The 19,242-nt window shown below is 35.7% G+C and overlaps 2 protein-coding genes across 5 annotated transcripts in view; both read right to left on the bottom strand.

The window, feature by feature from the left end:
- Positions 1-5,750, bottom strand: part of LOC109039682 (arginine-glutamic acid dipeptide repeats grunge) — a 45,030-nt gene extending 39,280 nt beyond the window's left edge. Inside the window, exons 1-5 of one of the 3 annotated variants that reach the window (XM_072302718.1) lie at positions 5,249-5,750; positions 2,876-2,948; positions 2,356-2,442; positions 1,361-1,594; positions 131-229 (exon numbers count right to left, since the gene is read on the bottom strand). In XM_072302718.1, coding sequence (XP_072158819.1) covers positions 131-229; positions 1,361-1,594; positions 2,356-2,430 — 408 coding nt within the window. In that variant the 5' untranslated portion in view covers positions 2,431-2,442; positions 2,876-2,948; positions 5,249-5,750. The remainder of the gene's footprint in view (positions 1-130; positions 230-1,360; positions 1,595-2,355; positions 2,443-2,875; positions 2,949-5,248) is intronic. The other 2 variants (XM_019055279.2, XM_019055281.2) reach the window with 2 other exon arrangements.
- A 953-nt stretch (positions 5,751-6,703) lies between these two features.
- Positions 6,704-19,158, bottom strand: LOC109039686 (facilitated trehalose transporter Tret1). Of its 2 annotated transcripts, none has more exons than XM_019055286.2 (4): positions 19,002-19,158; positions 17,792-17,975; positions 16,800-16,913; positions 6,704-14,254 (listed from the first exon to the last, which is right to left on the bottom strand). In XM_019055286.2, the coding sequence occupies exons 3-4, from the start codon at positions 16,867-16,869 to the stop codon at positions 12,993-12,995; spliced, it is 1,332 nt and encodes a 443-aa protein (XP_018910831.2). In that variant the 5' UTR covers positions 16,870-16,913; positions 17,792-17,975; positions 19,002-19,158; the 3' UTR covers positions 6,704-12,992. The 2 variants fall into 2 exon arrangements, with proteins under 2 accessions (XP_018910831.2, XP_018910832.2); XM_019055287.2 differs by lacking the exon at positions 19,002-19,158 and adding an exon at positions 18,747-18,902.
- Positions 19,159-19,242: the final 84 nt, after the last annotated feature.

The raw sequence follows: 19,242 nt of genomic DNA on the forward strand, positions 1-19,242 counted from the left end.
CACGGAAATTCCTGTGCACTGAGTGCAGTTACCACTTTTCAACAAACGCAAGAATCAAAAATTGCAGAGCGAGCTCATTGTCTTCCTAAGTTCCTGATTGACAGATAAAAAATAAGGATAAATAACTTACTGTTTCTTCTTCACACCACTTCTTATCTATTCCTTTAGGAACTGGGCATTTAACAAGAGCTTGCAGCGCCTTTCCCGGATGATAACCAGCATCATGGAGCTATAGCAGAGGAAAAATAGAGTATTATCGTAACCAGCTATTCCAAATTCATTAGACTTATACCAATTGAAGTAAAGAGCCTTTCAAAATGACACGCCATATTATGTGCCTGATGCTTGATACGAGGAAAGATTTGCACAGCATTATTAAACTCTAGATGAAAGAACTTCTCTCTCTATATTAGATTGGAGCCACAATGCTGATACAGAGACGATTAAAAATATTCATTACAAATTGAATTTTCTTTGATTGAACTTCATTTTGAGCCTTGGTTGTCATTCATGCTCTGTCTTTGATTGTAACATGTATACATGATGTCTCAGGCTTGCAATGATTTGATACCAAAAAAAATAAAAATAAACAATTTTTGATGATGAAAATGATCTTAACAAACTTTGAGGTTCGGTCCTTAAGGATCTGGCCTTGATCCTTAAGAATTCAGTTAATATCTAATATAATCTCTGGCCATTTATTAATAATTCTTTTGGGAGATTGTGGGTTCTATAGACTTGTAATTCAGTTATGTTTATTTCTCTTTGAATTTTTTGTCTGTTTTATTCACACCTTCATTTTTTCTGTGACAAGTAAACTTAAGAGTTTTTAAAACCAGCAGAATTTTCTGTTTTGTACTTTTAATTTTTTAAAGAGGGAAATCATTGAAATCCCTCGTGAGGGTTTATGCTCAAAGTTATATTGTGTCACTCCACTCACGATCCTTTAAAATTGTCCTTTGCATAATGCTATGTTTAGGATCTTCTTAATCCTCCCTTAGTTACCATGTGGACTAAAAGGAGCTCCTTGTGGAAAGGAGCTGATTGCAGAAGGACTATGAAACCCATACATAATAATAAATCTACTAAATTGATCAGTAGATAGCGACATCTTAAAAAAAAGGAGGAGGCCAAAATTAGGGCTGAAATCAAAACCAATCCACAGAGGCCAGTCACGATGCATCTTTTTGAGATTCCCCTGCCACGGCCTGTATGATGTAAAATTGATTCATCCAAAAATGATCTCAAAAAAGCCGCAATACATTCAAACTTCCTGCCATCAATACACAGTACGGTTTCAAAATTGAACCATAGATATGACTGATCTGTGTAGATTGGTTTTGATGACATTAAAACATACCATATCTAAAGCATTGATAGTTGTATCATCCCTAGAGGCTGCCATGCAACCATCGTCAGCAGATCCGCCATCACACATCCCAGCGAAGGCAGCCATGGAGCGGGCCGCTCGCAAATACATGAGAAGATCACCGTCCAATGTCATAGCAGGCACCCAGCGCACTTCCTCCCATTCTCTTTCTTTCTCAGCAACAGTCTCTGATGTTCCGCTCGGCCGGAAATCAGGTAGACGTGCCTGTAGTAGAAAATGATACTCCGAATGTAGGAAAATTTTGAATGAATGTTTAATAAAACGGAAAAAGTACGTTCGAGACTAAACTTGTTTCTTGATCTGTTCCTTGTTTGGAATCTTAGGATGGTTGATGAGGACCAAGGAGAAAAGGTATGGAAAGAACTCTTGACTGGACCTTACTTTACAGCATGGAACTACTATCTCTGGCTGATTTTAGCGGCAACGTATGTGTCTTTTTCCTTATGCAAATAGGTGAGTTTACGGATAAGTTAGAAATATTGGTCCTCCATGCAAAATGTAGTCTATACTGCTTTGCTGAAGAACGTTTTATGAACATTCGAGGGTTGCCAAATTTCCTCAGATATAACATGTGTTTTAAAGGAAAGTTATGCATATTTTTCTGTAAAATTTTCAGCTATTTTAGATGAAATTGCAAACAAAATTGTCTGAAAAATTGGAAGAAAAATATTTATAACTGTCCCAACAAATTTTTGTCATATCAGAGGAAATTTGGCAACTCCTGGAAGTTCATACAGCGTTTTTCCTTTTTCCTCCAGTTTAAAAATAATGAAACACTCTTGGAGATGGATAATTTTTAAGGAAAATAAAATAATGTAATGAGTATGTTGCATGCTACAGGTACAGCTGGAGATAGAACTTCTAGGTAAAATTACAGGAAAATCATGATGATGCTACAAGTGAAGACAAATGTTGCATCTCCCTTAAGGCAAAATGATTGAAAGAGGACAACAAATAGAAATTACCTGATGTGAGGGACCAACTCTAATCTCTCCCTGCGTGGACACCATACTGTCACCGTCTGTTGAGTCTTCACTCATTCAATCCGGAAGCTGAAATGAAAGTGGAAGAATATCACTGGATTATTCAATTGATTACCCTAAGCATAAAATAAAATTAGTGAAGCAACAGGCAATTCTAAAATCAGAAAACAAACATACATAATTACCTACAAGTCTGAACCGCAAATTGGGAAGAATACAAATGCAGAGATGTGAGGAGACATTTTTGAAAAATGTGAGATACTGGCTCAAAGCATAACAAATATTGACCACTTATTGATGACCTAAGCGCAGAACCAAGTACCTCCATTTGCTGGGTTTCAAAATTTCCACCCTTATTTTATTTATTCAAAGAGAAAAAAAGTAAACTTCATACTTTGCAATTTATAAAAATGTTGCATAATACCTTATAATTTGCTTAGGGTGAGCCCTTCAATTAAATAAAATAAACTAAAAAATAATCCTCCTGAAAAAACAACAATACCCAGAAAATTGAAAATTCCACACAGAGGATGCTGGGAAGACAGTATTTCCTTGATAATAACCTAGCCAAGTACCTGAAGAATGAAAACAAAAAACTGAAAGCATCTGATTTAAGGATAAGGAATTATCTTCAAAAATAGATGTTACATATACTAGGTACATATCATTATAAAATTAGCCGAATGATAAGAAAAAAAAACTAAATAAAAGAAAGACAGACTGATTTTCTCTTGATGCGGAAATGAGAGATAAGGGTTATAGAAAGGAACTAATTAGTCATTTAATGACAAATAGCAGTGTTGCCCCTAAGCACATTTTGTGATAAAGATGATGCCTACTTTAATTTACGTATTCATGCCTGTGTTTGAGCCATTCAGATAATAGGCACCAATTAAAACAAAATTACAGGCTTATTGATTGATAAGCCATGGTGTTGAGATAATATGAAATTAAACATTCACACAAATGTAAGCAAGCTAGTGAGCTCGGGATCATTAATTTTTTATATCAGATTTTTATACTCCAGCATCATTGATGGTCAAGAGTACCCATGACTCTATGAATGAAAGAATGGTAGTGAGGCTGATTGTAAAGAAGCTGACTTCTTGATTGTTGGAGTTTTCATGTACCTGATGCTGGCATTACAACATTGAAACTGCAAAACTGCATATCCAGTTACTGACCCTGCAAACTTCCTGTCATGATTTATTTTACTTGACTACTTCTTACTATTTACTCACTTTAAAAATACTTGAAACCATTTCCACTTCCAAGGAAGTTTTCTAGAAGATAAAAAATCAGGGCCGATTGTTGTGAAAAATGTTGTGTGAAAATTTCAAACAATACTGTTGGTTTGTTATCCTTTCAAACAAATAAAATGGGGTCAGAGATTTGAGAAAATGCAAACAAGACGAGTATTTACGCAGTTTCACTAGAGATTGGAGAACTGAGCACTTGGACCTCACATTATATACTTGCTGCTAAAAAAAGAGGATGAAAACTGACTTGACAGGGTAACCAGCAATTAATGAGTTTTTTCACCAGAAAATAAGGTTTATCTAAAAACAACAAATTAAACTGAGTCAAGTTTGGTATTCCTCATTGTACACTGATGGAGAAGAAGTCGAATGGTATGCCGGTCTAAGTAAGTAATGCATAGAGTACAATATAATTGCAATATACTGGAGCGCCGATGAAGTCAATCCTTGACCGATGCATTTCAAACCTCCTGTTCGCCAGAAAGTAGGAACCACACAGTATTTTTTAACATAATGGTTTGAAGCGTCACAAGGTGCAAGTGGTTTTTGGGATTTAGTAATTTCAGAGGATACATATTTTGGAAAATTAAGAATGTAGACCAAAGTCATAACAAATTGAAAGATGTACAAAACTCCGGGTTTGGGCGGAATAAATTTTAAGCCTATATTTTCAGAGCGAAGTCCGGAGCTGGGATCCTGCACATACGGTTTCACCAGTCTCCGCTTACTAGCCCTACATTGCTGGACGACACAGCTATAAAAAGTGACTTCATCAGCGTTCCAGTACATTGCGACTCTTTTGCACTCTAAGGTCTAATGGTGGTGCGACCGATACCAAAACCTTGATCATTTCGCAGGAGGGGTTTGCATTGATACTTATAAAGTCTTACTTGACTTTGATGACTGGAGACTAAATTACTGAGGCCATTCATGCGTCCCTCTACTGTACTTACGGAGGTTTAAGTAAATTCAGGGTTTGCGACCGTAGCTGCTGATATTCCACACTTTGCCCCTTCTACTTTGCAGTAGGTAACATTCATATTTATAATTTAAGCCAATTTGAAAGGATTACAATCTCTTGAAGCAATCAGCGATGGATAGGTCCGGTACCAGATGAGGCCCCATTCCACCCACGGCCGGTGCATAATTAATATCTTGGTAAACAATGCTCAGGTCCATCAGGGGTATAGTCCATAGCCTATCATGTACTAAGTGTCCAAATCAACCCTTCAAAATACAAATTTGAGGGTGATTGGTGTACCTGGATCATAATTGGAAGAGTAATATCTGCAGGCAACTGCTCCATCATCACCATTACATCCAAACAAGACATTCAAAGACTTCTGAGGACGGTGGGATGGCCAGAATTGCTACATTTTTCCAAATAGTACCTTTTCTGTTGGAGAGAAGGACTTATGAGAGGATTAAAACCTTGGTCCTCTTCCGCATATTGAAATAATGATTAGGTATCTACAATGTCAACTGCTATCAGGCTACCCAGGAAACTGATATCAACACCTTGAAGAAAGGAAAGTGATGCCAGAAAATCCCAAATTTTAACTCATGAAGCAAACTTAGTTATTGAGAGGTGAAAAATTATCAGACCGAGGGATTACCTTAAATATTTAGAAATGAATTATTGTCCTGGAAGTGGCTGACTGCCGATGCAGAAGAAGTTTTAATCCAACTTTGAACATCTTGATTCTCCTCGTGAGGATGGATCCGAAAAATCGGGGGCGAAACACTAGGGTAATTGATAATTACAAATCACATTTCACGACTAAGAATCACAGGAAACAGGCACAATACATTGATAATTTCGCTGATCAAGCATAAATATTTTCCTTCCAGTCACAAAACAAGCCTCAATAAATTCATCATCGGTTCGTGCTTCATCGACAACGGAAACGAAAACACCGAATTTTCACATTTCACAGGGTTCTCAAAATTTACAAAGAGACCTCGAGAGATAAATTTAAAGATTCCAAGTCGGAAAAACTCTACGAGAAAATAACCAGGTATGGATTATGATCACGAAATCACTTCATGAAACTGAGAATGATCGGAATTCGGAAGAGCTAATAATAATAAAACGGTTTGATTATTTCTTTTATGGCCGTTTGAGGTCGTAGTCAACAAGGTTCGTTTTATTCCAATTCACATTCGTGGCAAGTGACGTCATCAGTTAAATAACAAAATACATGTAATCTTACGGTTGTACCACAGTGACGTCATAACCAAAGCGTTTGTGGTTGCTACCCTGCCTGCTTTGTTACTACTGTATGGCGCGATCAAAGTTGTCGCAGTTTGGGAAGTCATGATCGGCGGTGTGATCAAAAGCTTTTTTCAGGCGCTAATTTGTAATCACACAGTTCTCACAGGAGGCAGCGACCCTGCTGTGGCCTGACGCGCGCCGCTGAGCCTGCGTAGAAGTTGCATCTCACCTATTTGAAGGCGTTTAGACATGAATTAACTTGAAACCGAAGATGAACTTGTTAAGTTCCCAGGGTTCTCGGAAAATTTTTATTTGCAGGATATAAGTTATTTAAACTGGGAGTACCGTACTAAATTTTTTTGTAGGAACTAGGGCGTCATTATTTCTTGCCGATGACGGAGAAATCATGAAAATAGGCTCCAAAGATCCTTAGAAATAATAAAGAAAAAATGAAATTTCAGCTATTAAAGAGCATGGGCGATGAAATAATAAAAAGAGAGAAAAATTTAAAAATGATAGATACTCTGAAAAAAATGTTTGGGCTCAATGTACGTGGGTAAAAAAATGTCCTTGCTATAAATTTTAATACCTATATCTACGCCTAATGATCTAGAGCTCAAGTGGGTGCTAATTTATGGTGAAATCAGAAAAATAATTGAGAATTGTGAATTAAAGACACTGCATACTTTTTTAGGTACTTTTCTATTTTGAAAGTTGATTAATTGCCATTGCACTATAATTCATATGATTTTCAAAATTTTGAAGAACGAAAATTGTTATTAATATGCTTAAATTGGCATTCTTTCAAATTTTAAAGATATAAAACTAAGGTGGGTGATAAAGGTAAAGGCAGATATTAAAAAGCGATACCGTTTTATTAAAATTTATGGCACAAAAGGTTCATAAAATAAACCTTGCAGTGAATTTTACAAAACAACAAAAAGTCACATTAATGCTGGGCAATTGTAGAAACCTTAAAAAACAGTACTTTGCAAAAAGGGCAAGGTGAAAAAAAATATGCACTATAAATTGCGACAAGAAATGACATATCAGGGACGTGTGAAACAATCAAAACTTCTTGACTTTAGATTAGTCAACATAAGGGAATAAAATCAATATTTTTAAGTAAATTCTATAATAATTTTTTATACGTAGTCCTGATCATGGTTAAAAAGAGGAAAAATTGCACTGAGTATTGGCTATCATAACCCATTATATGTACGGCTATACTGCAAACAGCAGAGCTTCAATATTGCAAATGAAACAAAACCTATCAAAAAGTATCGACAAAGGTGGAAGTTACTGTGAGAATTTTAGGTCCGGAGGACAAGTAGGTATACATTTTCCTAAAGAAACGTGGCATTGTTCGATTAATAGATTTAAAAGTTGATGTTTGGTAGACCTTAAAAGTTACTTCTTACTTCTTTGAGGAAACAGTTTTATGGTAAGTCAAGGCATTATTTTGATAGGTAGGTTTGTGTAGAACTTGTTTTGATTTTGACTGCGTTTAAGTTAACTTGCACTTTTTTAAAAAAAAATTAAAATCTTGTAAAGTGGATTTTCTGCTTTAAGTAGATTGATAAATTGCGATAACATAGATCAATTAATTTTGATACATAGAGGTAAAAAAGTGGAGACTTGAAAATTCACATAGCAGAAAAACTCCATGGTTTGATGGTGTTTAGTGTTCACCTATGTCTGTGATCAGTGGAACTTAATTTTCTGGTAAGTACTTGCGTATAAAGATCTTAAAATTTCTGAAAATATCATGCGGTCAATTTACTTATTTATTTTCTAATATTTGAAGTGAAATTAGAAAACCGCCAAAATCGAAACCAGTAGGACAATTATTGATAAAATCCTCAGATTTTCTTAAGAAATGAATTTTTACCACAAAGGATTACATTTTGAAATAAGGAACTAAGATTTCCAGCTCATTTTAGAATCATTTTGTGCCAGCAGGATTTTAATGCAGGTAAGTGAGTACTTTTACAGATAAGCCAGAAAATAGTAGTTCTTAGGTGCAAAATGCAGTCCATTGAAAAGAACCTAAATTGAATGCACTAACTCCAAAAAACCTGATCTACATGAGGCAATTCTCGGCATCTCTTCGCTGTAAATATTTCTGATTTCATATCTAGTCTTTAAGTGTTGAATGCAGGTGACCTACTATATGGTCTGGTCTGATTAGATTTCACTTCAATTATAAAACAAATCCTTCAAGCAAACATGATCAAAAGGATGAATTAAATATCTCACAAGGACTCCTAACTTTTTTCATAACTGTCGATATTCCAATTTTTTTTACAACTTAAAACTAATTTTATCATTGTACCGGCCTGCAGCCTGGTTGTAGAAATTTGGTGTCAGTAGGGTAGACATGGATGACATAGGTTAAAAAGCGGAGCGTAATTGGTCCGCTATGTCTTATCGCTGCTTTGTTGTGCCTATGTGGGGTGGACCTCACGACAAGCTAAAGGCACCTCTTAAGGTTCCGACAATATGTCGTCCATTCCACCTGACAAAGGCAGGATAAAGTAGCGATAAGACATAGCTGACCAATCAGGCTCCGCCTTTTAACCTATGTTATCTATGTCTACCCAACAAACACAAAATGTCAACAATCAGGCTGCTGATTGTATTTACAATAAATCTTGTATGTGCACAGACAAAAGTACGTACGTACAGGGAATATTGAATCACCTCTAAAGACTGCCACCGCACTGAAGCAGTATTATGAGAAGTAAAAGTAAATACTTTCAGTTCACAACCAATCATACGAGGTACAAGGTGAAAACTAGACTAAAGGTAACTAGCTTAGAACATAATGTATGAAAAGGAAAAAATTAATCACCATTTTTTTTACAGAAAATAAGAAGAAAACAGGCTTGAATGTCATAAAAAATCAACAACACTAAAAAACCGGGTATTTCACTCATCAAGTAGGTACTCAAGACATCCTTTAGTTCATATTCATGTGAAAAAGAGGGGGAAACATATCCAAAGAAACGTTTAGTAATATTTTGAAAAATAGATATGATAAGGGTTAAGAGCTTGCTTACAATATAAAATGAGTGAATTAGGATAATTCTTGATTTCTCATGAAATAACAAATTGAAAGCTCTGGCAAATGAGTAAGTTGATTACTCGCATTTTTCCTCAAAAGACTCGCTAACAAAAAAAACTGAAGCCACGACAAGCTTCAAAATCCACACACTGTTCTTGAAGTACATGGCTAGGATTTAGGGTTTTTCTTTGAACCTTTTCTCTTTTAAAATACTTTCCTAATGCAAACCAAGACTCTCAACTGCCGATAGAGCCACAATCCAAACTTAAATAAATTTTTAAGTAGCATATTCCAAAGAGTTATCATTCTTCCCAAAATATTGAGCGTTCTTTAGATTTGGAGTCGTGCATAACATGGAGCTTTCACCTCTCCTCATAGGAGCATCAAATAATACTTGGATGCTTTCTATACCAGCTGAATGCCATATTTTTAACACAGTCATTAATCTTAGTAAATGATTCTGACTAGGTTCATATTTAACATGAATTCTAAAATTATTCAAATTTTTCTAATGATTAAGGAGAATAAATTTCATTTTTAGGGGTCATCCGTAAATTATGTGCAGCACTAAGGCGAAGCAGAAGAGACTGGGGCTGCCTCACAAAAGACTGAAAAGAAGGGTAGGAGGGAAAGAGACATATTTGACGTAGGGGGGTATCAAAAGTCTGAAAAAAGTGTCTTACATAATCTACGGACAATCCTGGATACTTAAAATATTGACACCAGAGTAAGAAAGTACTGAGCACCCGGAAAGAGAAAAGACATAAAAAATAAATAAAAAGTAAGGGAGAAAATAGTGGAATAACTAAAAGAGGATCATTATTGAAAACATTCCACATTTCTATCAAATACATGCGTAATTATTGAATGTTTTTAATTGTAAAATGTGGAATTTTACCCTTCTTGATAAATCTATTAGATAATGTTAAAGGTTTCTCTGTTTTTGTTGTTGTTTTTTTAGTATCTAGTTCAACAAATCTTTTTTACCAAATTAAATAACAGCATTACAAGGACTATGCACACAATAAATACCAAGAAAGTCAGCACTAGTTAATTTCGACGCTCTTTGATATGACGCTCCCTACAACCTCCTAAGAATAATAAGCTATTGAAATTAAACTTTTTATGTGCAAATCTCAATAAAAGCGTTTTCAAATTGAAAAGTGGGACTGTTGTAAGGTATGTATGGACGCTGCACCACACATTCTTATTTTTTGGAGGAATTTGTTCCTTTTTATCTATCTTACCCTCCTAGCCTGCAAGAAAACAAAAGACTTCCTTAATTGCAGACAAAATGTTGGAAAACTCATGCTGGATATTGCGTATAAAGATGCCGAAAATTTCACTGTTCAGCCTTGCTTTCCTCAAGATTTACGCATAAAAAGTAAAATTTCAAAAGCGCATTGTACTCAGGAGGCCGTAAGGAACATTATAAAAAAAATATCTAAATTTCCCTGCCACCAAATTTCTTGATACTGCAAACTTCAGTCCTTTGAACTAACCTCTACCAGAATTTACTGTCATAGAAAAACATGTTGGAAGTTTTCAAAGCTCAAAGGTAGAAAATCTGAAGAAAAGATAAGACTAATAAAGGGAAATAATTTTGAACATACTTCATAAGTGAGGAACCTATAAAATATCTCGTTCTGACTCTCTCTCTTAGAACAAAAAATACTAATAAATTAGAAGTTTTGTAAACTTTATAATCCCTCACTAATCCTAAGAATGAGAACATTCAAGAGGTACAAAAAAGGTGAAAAAAAACGAACATTTGCTTGAATGACTAGCTACAAGAGAAAATTTGTTAAATAAATGATAATAAGAACACTACAAGTCATAGATAAGATTTGACCGAGAATAATTTAAAAATCAGCTGAAAGTAAGAGCTGAATAAGTTCATTGCTAGGAGGAGCTACACCCTCGTCAGATGAAATTTTTCTCTATATTGAGACTCAAAACATCACAATTACATGTATGTAGCATCAATTAGAAAACAACAAAAAACTAAGACAATTCTGTTAGTAATTGATCATGATGAAGTAAATTGTTAAAAATTATTCAAGGGCAGTTTCTTGTCCATAAATTTGATCAATATATGAATAGACACAGGAGAAAAAAACTCTCCCGAAAAATAATCAGTTATTTTGAATTCTGTTACTTTAGGGAAGATCAAAAAGATAGATTCAAATTAGTGCCAGCAACCATTAACAGCCTATTTGACCTAGCTCAATTTCCATGATCTTCACGCTGATTGATCGATTAAAATTCTCAGATACACATGAATATTGGGTAGGTACCTTAAAAAAGTAACAAATTGAAAGGCACGCATTATCTCAAAGCAAGATAATTAGTTGTGATTTGAAAATGACAGTTCCTTCAGCAAATCTATCTTTGTTAGTATCGGGAAAAAATGCTGAGGCTTGTATTCTGGTACATTGTACATTAGGTGCACTAAAGCTACTAAATCATTATTTGTGATACAAAAAAGCTATAAACTTAACTTAACCTTTAAGCAACTTAATTTTTACTAAATAAAAAACAAAAAAATAGTCAAGGCAGTCATTTTTAAAACAGGTCTCCTCAATCAATAGATCAAGTGGAATGGTGAAACATGAATTCCTAACAGCAGATTACCTTCTCTAGTTTTTTCGGATGAAATTTGATTACATTTCCTCCTAATTACGAGTAAACACTCTCGGGAAAGCTTGCACTAGGACACTTACTAGGTAGCAGAAAGGTTAAACAATCTCAACATAGATGAACTGTTTTGAAAATAACTGCCTCAATTTTAAAACAATTGTCTTCATATGCATTCATCATGACCCTCTTGGTTCAAAACCTGCAAAATTGATTTTTTGACTCGAAAAGTAACAATTTGGAGAAAATCTTGAGAAAACGCTTAATTTGAGGTTTCCTCTCTTAAACTGAACCACAATGAAAAATAATAGAACACTGTACGTAAGTTTGTAGTTTACAACCTTGCAGATTTCAAATAAGACTTAATCTTTCTAGATTTCTAGGGAAACATGCTCCTCATTCCCAGCTTTTAACTGGCATTTTTTTCCCCCAGTCCACTGAAAGCTTTACAGATGGTAGATGAAAAAAAAAAAGAAAAAAATAACTGGTATCAGACTTTTAGAGAGATAAACAGGGTTTTTTTTAATACTTTCACTTGATATTTTCACCGCTGCTACTCAGAAGACTAATCAAAGAACTTGCGATCGACAAATAGCACAAAACACTGAGGATGTGCTTTGAAATATTAAGTTCTAAGATCTATGAACTTAAAGCTTGATTAAAATTTTTAATTAATTAATTTGTTGGATTAATTAATTCATTTTGTTGATGAAAACTTGAGCAGCATCATAGAAAATTCTTCATCTAATGAAGTATTCCAATTCTTTACTTCTACAAAAACAACAAACAAACAAATAATTTAAGTCCAAAATGAGCATTTGTACAAAAGATAAAAAAAAAAACGAACAAAAAACAATTTTCCACTTGTAATCCCTTGTTCACAACCATTGGACTCCCTCCTCTGATCTTATAGGTTTACATCCTCATCATTATAAATTTACATTTTTCATCCTAAAAAGCATAAAGGAAAACAAAATGAGACCGTTTCTGGAAGAAAGACGGAGATAAAAAACTTTTGCAGTCATGGTGCTCTGAAGGATGAGGGAAAGGGAGTATTCATTGCTGAAAGGCAAACATACAAAGGGAAAATAGGCAATAGAAAAAATAAAATATGTACAAGAAATAAATCACAATAGTTTTGATAAAAAAAAAAGGCAGATCTTGTTGCTTTAATGCGTCTCTTTGGTACAATGTGGATTCGTACCTGAAAGAATTTTAATACCGGACATGAATTTTTGTGATACCCTAATACAGATATAATGCATAAAATGTATAGAAAAAAGTAATTCAAACTTAGATGGATGTTGTCTCTGATACAGTGGGTGTACTATTTCACCCAAAAGTTAATTTTACTATATTTTCGGCCGGAAGCGATTAAAATGAAATGCATTGAGGTACGAGTAAAAAACCTCCTTCCACGGATCAAACATTGACAAAAAAATCAATGTTGCTCATATTCACTTTTCTTTTTGGATGAAAAGCTTGAATTTATTTCTTCTAGAGTTCGTCCACGTGTTTCGGGCAAGTAGTATATCACAAACAGAGAGGCGAAAAGAGCTAAGGTTCCATACAGGTAAAAAATTCCAGCTTCTAAATTTAAGAAAAGATAAGGATATGTTTTTATTGCAATGAAACAAAAAATTGAAGATAAACTAGATGCAATACCTCCAGCAGTTCCTTTTACATGTGGAGGAAAAACTTCACCGAGCATTGAGTACGGGATAGGAATAAAACCGATACCACTCATCCAAACATTTAAAACGATTGCGAAAACAGGTATGAGCCCAAAGATGGGATAGTTGCTCACCCATGGAACTTTACTCCGCACTGATAAGTACATTCCATAGGTCAACATTGAAACAGAAACACCCAAACATGAAAACATAGAGAGCTTCCGCACTCCAAAAATTGGAAGCAAGAATGTCACAGATATTGCAGCTATAAGTATTACTACTCCGGAGATCACAGTAACTAGGTATGGATTTACAACCTCAACACCGGCAGAGGAGATGATATCTACCATGTAAGTTATCATGACGTACAAACCAGAAAATTGTTGGAAAAACAAAAAAGTTATCATTATCACTAACGGCTTGTACGCTTCTGGTTCACGGAAGTCTTGGACTGTTTTGCGAATAGTTTCCATGGAGAAAAATTCTTCCTTTTTCTCTTTGGGACTATCTTTTGGGATTAGCTGACTGCACTCGGACGCTGTCCGTTTACGATGGATTTTGAGAATCTTGTCTGCATTCTCAGCATCATCAAACCTGCCTTGATCGATCAACCAGGTCGGGCTTTCTGGGATGAACAAAGAAATGAGCACCAATGATAACAGTGAGATGGCAGATGCAATTATTGCAACTGTTGTGTATGCTAGCAGGGCACCGGTAAAGTAAACAAGAAGAATACCACTTGTGAGCGCAACTGTGGACCAGGTCGTCAGACTTCCTCGAAGACTCATTTTGTGAACAGTGAGACATTCCGCCGAGTAGACAGCTGCTGGAGTTGTTGCGAGTCCAACAGCTAAACCAGTTAATAACCGAGCAACATAGAGTCTTGTCAGGTGAGGCTTTGAGGCTATGAGCAGCCAGCCCATGAAGCTTGGCAGGTTTATCAACATGAGAGCTGTCCTTCGTCCATAGCGGTCAATCACTGGACCACTCAGCAAACACCCAATAGGCATTGCTATAGCACCCAGACTTGCTGTAAATTAAAATCCAGCAGAGAAAATTACTCTCACTATTAAATCATCTTTAGAGTATAGTATATAAGATCATGATGACGAAGAGAAGATTGCAAAAAAAATATATATTAAAGATCAATAATAACCTGCGGAGGGAAAATTCTGAATAATGAAGTTATTAAAATCACCACTATGATAATGTTATTTCAAGACCCGAGTCCAAGTCAAATGAGTTCACGCACTTTAAGAACGTGACAGAGGATCATTTGTTTTCAGTTAAGCATTGAATAACAATAAAATAAATGCAAGAATCAAGATGGCAGATCTTCTGTTGCACTCTGCAAGTGGATAAATGTATTAGGCTTTGACCCTTTATATGAGCTAGATGAGCTGGAATGTAAGCTACTAAAGTCACATTTTAATTAAAGGTTAATTGATTGCCTTGTCTCATTAGGTACACAAAGTTAGAGATTCTCCATAATTTGCTGTTCAAGATTTTTAAGATGGACTGAAAATAAAAATAATGTCAATTGCTGTCGCTTTGAATTTGTAAAAAGGTAGACTACGAATAAAGAACTTTTTTTTTCATAGTGGGCCTTGTTCCTAAGAAAAGGCATACTTCCCCTCATATTTAATGTTTGTTTGTTTTGAAAAAAAAACTTATTATCGTTTTTTGAAACTTCCTCAAATTTTTATCCTTCTGTAACCTGTAATCTCCTTTCATTCTTTGAAAAGAGCCATGCACAAATTCGCCCGTTTTTGGGCCCTCGAAATTGGGGTCGGTGTGAGGTTTTTTTTCATCTATAGGGTGACCCTTTACACATAATAAAATTTCAGATTGAGTATACGCACCGTTTTTTAGATATGGGGGGGCAAAGTCCCCGATTTTTACTCATATTTGCAGGTATTTTATAGTCGAACTTCGGCTGCTACAAGGTACCGGATGTAGATATTGAAGCGCGGTTTGCGGTGATTTGTCAAGCTATTTCTGGATTATTTTTTCACATCTTTTACAAACCCGCAAATGGTTTTTCGGGGGGGGGGGGGGAGCTTTATTCATATTATCATGACCGTTCGTATACGTCTTACTGGCATTAATTGCTTCGTTCTCGACTCCTCTCCACGCCGTAATCATGATGGTATTTTCTGTTAGGAATCTTTCTTCTTCTTTATATTTGACCAATTCTAATGTTGTCTCCCCCTTTCTCCCTTTTTAACCTCCCCCCCCCCCCCAATTCTAAACACTCCCTCTCAAGTGTATATTCCTGTGCGGCAGATATGAAGGTGTTATTTGTGGGGAATTATTTTTCTGTCTTTATGGTTCATAAACTTTGACCCCACCTATTTCCTCCTTCCCCCCTTTACCCCTGTTTCACCCCCCCCCCCCAATTTCCACCGTACCTTACTCGAAGTTGTCTGCTCCCTCCGCAGCAGAAATGAGGATGTTTCCAGCGAAGAATTTTTTACTTTTTTAAACTCAATACAAGGGAGACACCCCCCACCCTTTTTTCTCTTTCCCATCCCCCCTCACTAGTTCATATTTCCTACCTTATTCCCTCTTTCCACTGCCCCCCCTCTTTTCTCTTTTTTACATGCTTGAATACTTTTTTTTGTGAGAGTATAATAGTTATCGGATAGTGTAATAGTTACCGGAAACATCCTCATTTCTGCTGCAGAGGGAGCAGACAACTTCGAGTAAGGTACGGTGGAAATGGGGGGGGGGGGGGTGAAACAGGGGTAAAGGGGGGAAGGAGGAAATAGGTGGGGTCAAAGTTTATCAACCATAAAGACAGAAAATAATTCCCCACAAATAACACCTTCATATCTGCCGCACAGGAATATACACTTGAGAGGGAGTGTTTAGAATTGGGGGGGGGGGAAGGTTAAAAAGGGAGAAAGGGGGAGACAACATTAGAATTGGTCAAATATAAAGAAGAAGAAAGATTCCTAACAGAAAATACCATCATGATTACGGCGTGGAGAGGAGTCGAGAACGAAGCAATTAATGCCAGTAAGACGTATACGAACGGTCATGATAGTATGAATAAAGCTCCCCCCCCCCCCCGAAAAACCATTTGCGGGTTTGTAAAAGATGTGAAAAAATAATCCAGAAATAGCTTGACAAATCACCGCAAACCGCGCTTCAATATCTACATCCGGTACCTTGTAGCAGCCGAAGTTCGACTATAAAATACCTGCAAATATGAGTAAAAATCGGGGACTTTGCCCCCCCATATTTCAAAAACGGTGCGTATACTCAATCTGAAATTTTATTATGTGTAAAGGGTCACCCTATAGATGAAAAAATACCTCACACCGACCCCAATTTCGAGGGCCCGAAAACGGGCGAATTTTAGCCCTTTTTGTGCAAGGCTCTTTCAGGCTGTATTATTCATTGCTTTTATCGAAAAAAAAAAAAAAAAAAAAAAGTAAATAAAAAAAAAAAAACAAGAATGGAGATTTTGAAATGCTGCAATCGAGTTACACGTTTTCAGGATTTTATCATCAATGTGAACAACATGAGACAACACTTTAGACACTTTGACTTTAGACAACATGACTTACCAAACGTAGATGCTTCATCGATGTTTAAATTCAACTGTGGTAATGCTACAGCAGGAAATCCAAAACTCATCCCGGGGCTACTCCAGGAACAATGACAATAAGACCCAAAATCACCTAGACATACCGGAAAAGAAAAAGAGAAGACAAAAATTGAAAAAATGACTTAATTAATACGAACTGTTAATTTGCAGGAAAATTGAATGAAGAAGGAAACAATACCTTATTACTGTCTTGTGGCCCAACCTATGGGTTTAATGTACATTCTTTCAACCACTTCGCGACAAAATTCTACTCAAACACTAAATTTTATTTTTTTCTTGCCAACTTTACCTGTTAATGTTCAAATAGGTTGAGAAGAAAGACTGACTGCTTCTTTTAAATATTTGCACCAGGTTTATATATTGCAAGAGGTCCCTACTTAGACAAGGTGTGAATTAAAATACTATGTAACATGTTCTCTTTTTTCGATGAGTAAAAGAAAAAAAAATCTGGGAGTGGCAATCACACACTCACATGACTCAGTTTGGAAAATAACAATTTATTTTAAGATTTAAACGATTCAACGATAAAGAATTGTAAAAATGTTGAATTTTTCGGAGTAAGAGAGGACATAGATATCGTTAACATTTACACAACGTGAGTGTTAGCGGGACAAGGGATCTTCATCCATAAAACCTTAAAACTGGCTTATTGATACTTGAGCATGGAGGGGTTTTTCACAAACATTTTGGGGGAAAAATCGCCTGAAAAAACTACACCAATGGCAAGTTGAGGCGATTTGAAGTTGGCTATTAAAAATTTTAACTCAAGAAAAAGCCACATGAAATTCTGTTCTGTCGTATTCAGGGTAAAAAATTATTACATTACGATACAGCTTTCCTTTTTTCACCAATGCTCACTGAATGACCAAAAGAATTTGCAATTCCAGTTCCACCAGTAAAATGGAATGATGAGTTATAATATGTATGACACAACTTACAACCACAACTTACCACTCTAAGGGTGGACATGCCTTTCTTGCTGAGCATTCCACTTTCCACATTGGACCGCCTTGGAGAGGTTGGTTCTCCCAGAACATCACTTTCCTCAGACATTGCGGGTGTCTTGAATGCGTAGTATCTTTGATTAGAGAAAACTTATGTATCGACAGTACATAACAAATGCTCGATGGAGAACCTGAAAGAAACAGTGGAGGTCGCACGGTTAGAAAAGTCTCTTTTTTATTGATGCATTATATTGCAGAACTTCTATTCACAATTCATTTCCATAGAAGCAGACCAGCCAACATTGTGGAAATATTCTTATTTTCAAGATTTATAATTAGGTACTTAGAATTGAGAGGGAAAAAAAGATAGGAGCATTAATATAGAAAAAAACTATTAAAAAATATGTGCTTGAATTTTAAAGACGAAAAACTCTTGAAAAACTGTTAAAATATACTGGGTCCATCATGTAGTTCATAACTCAGAAACCAAAAATGATAGATCAAATCTGATAAGTTCCTAGTTTCTTGTACTCAGAGCATAATGTAAAGCTGAATTTATCAAAATTGGACCAATAGTTGCGATAATGTATGTCGCAGCTTTCTTTCAACATTGTCTAGGTAAGATTTGAATAAATGTGTGATCTGCTCGTACCGCAATCAAATAAAATCGGCATTATTGTTAGTTGGAATCGTAAAATTCTTAGATAGCAGCTGAATTGAGCTTTGTCTCAGCTATGTGACCACTATCTTGATACTTCAAAAGGTCACCACAATCAGATACTTGCTGGTTCCGCACTGGAGTAAACCTCATGATTAAAACCAAATTAATCCTAAGAATTGTGACAAAATTAGGAGGAGCTGAAAAATTTCAAAGAATGAGAAGGTTGAATGTGATGGCAAGGAAAATGAGGAAAACTTGTAAAGGGAGTCATTCCGACAGCTTCATAACCTAGCGCACCTACCTCTACGACAAAAACTTATTCGGCGATCAAACTGTCTGAAAAAGTATAAAATTAAAGATTTAAGAAGGTACACGAGTTTTTTTATAATAATCGTAGCGTCAATTGAGAAAACTGATAAGAAACTGACAGGACGAGCTGGAAATTATGTTATGTAACAGCATGGCAGAGTAGGGATGCACATTGCGAAGATGATGGACAAAATGAACTGTAACAGGGATGGAGGTATAAATTTAATAAAAGTGTTGAAATAGATACCTTAATCAACGCTACTGCTGGAAATTTTTGAATATGAATGTACAGCGAAATGCAGGATTCATGACTTTCGCACATGCAAATGAGATGAGAGCTGTGCCAGTGGCTATCGGCACTTGGGTCTAACACAATGTAAACATTAATAGGCTATGTTGCCAGTGCTTGATAAAAGTTAATTAATAACCAAATTATTAACTGTAGGCTCTGCATCAATAAGAAACCAAAAAAAATAAAATAATTTGGA

Source organism: Bemisia tabaci, chromosome 7, assembly GCF_918797505.1.
Source record: "Bemisia tabaci chromosome 7, PGI_BMITA_v3".
Classification (NCBI taxonomy): Eukaryota; Metazoa; Arthropoda; class Insecta; order Hemiptera; family Aleyrodidae; genus Bemisia; species Bemisia tabaci.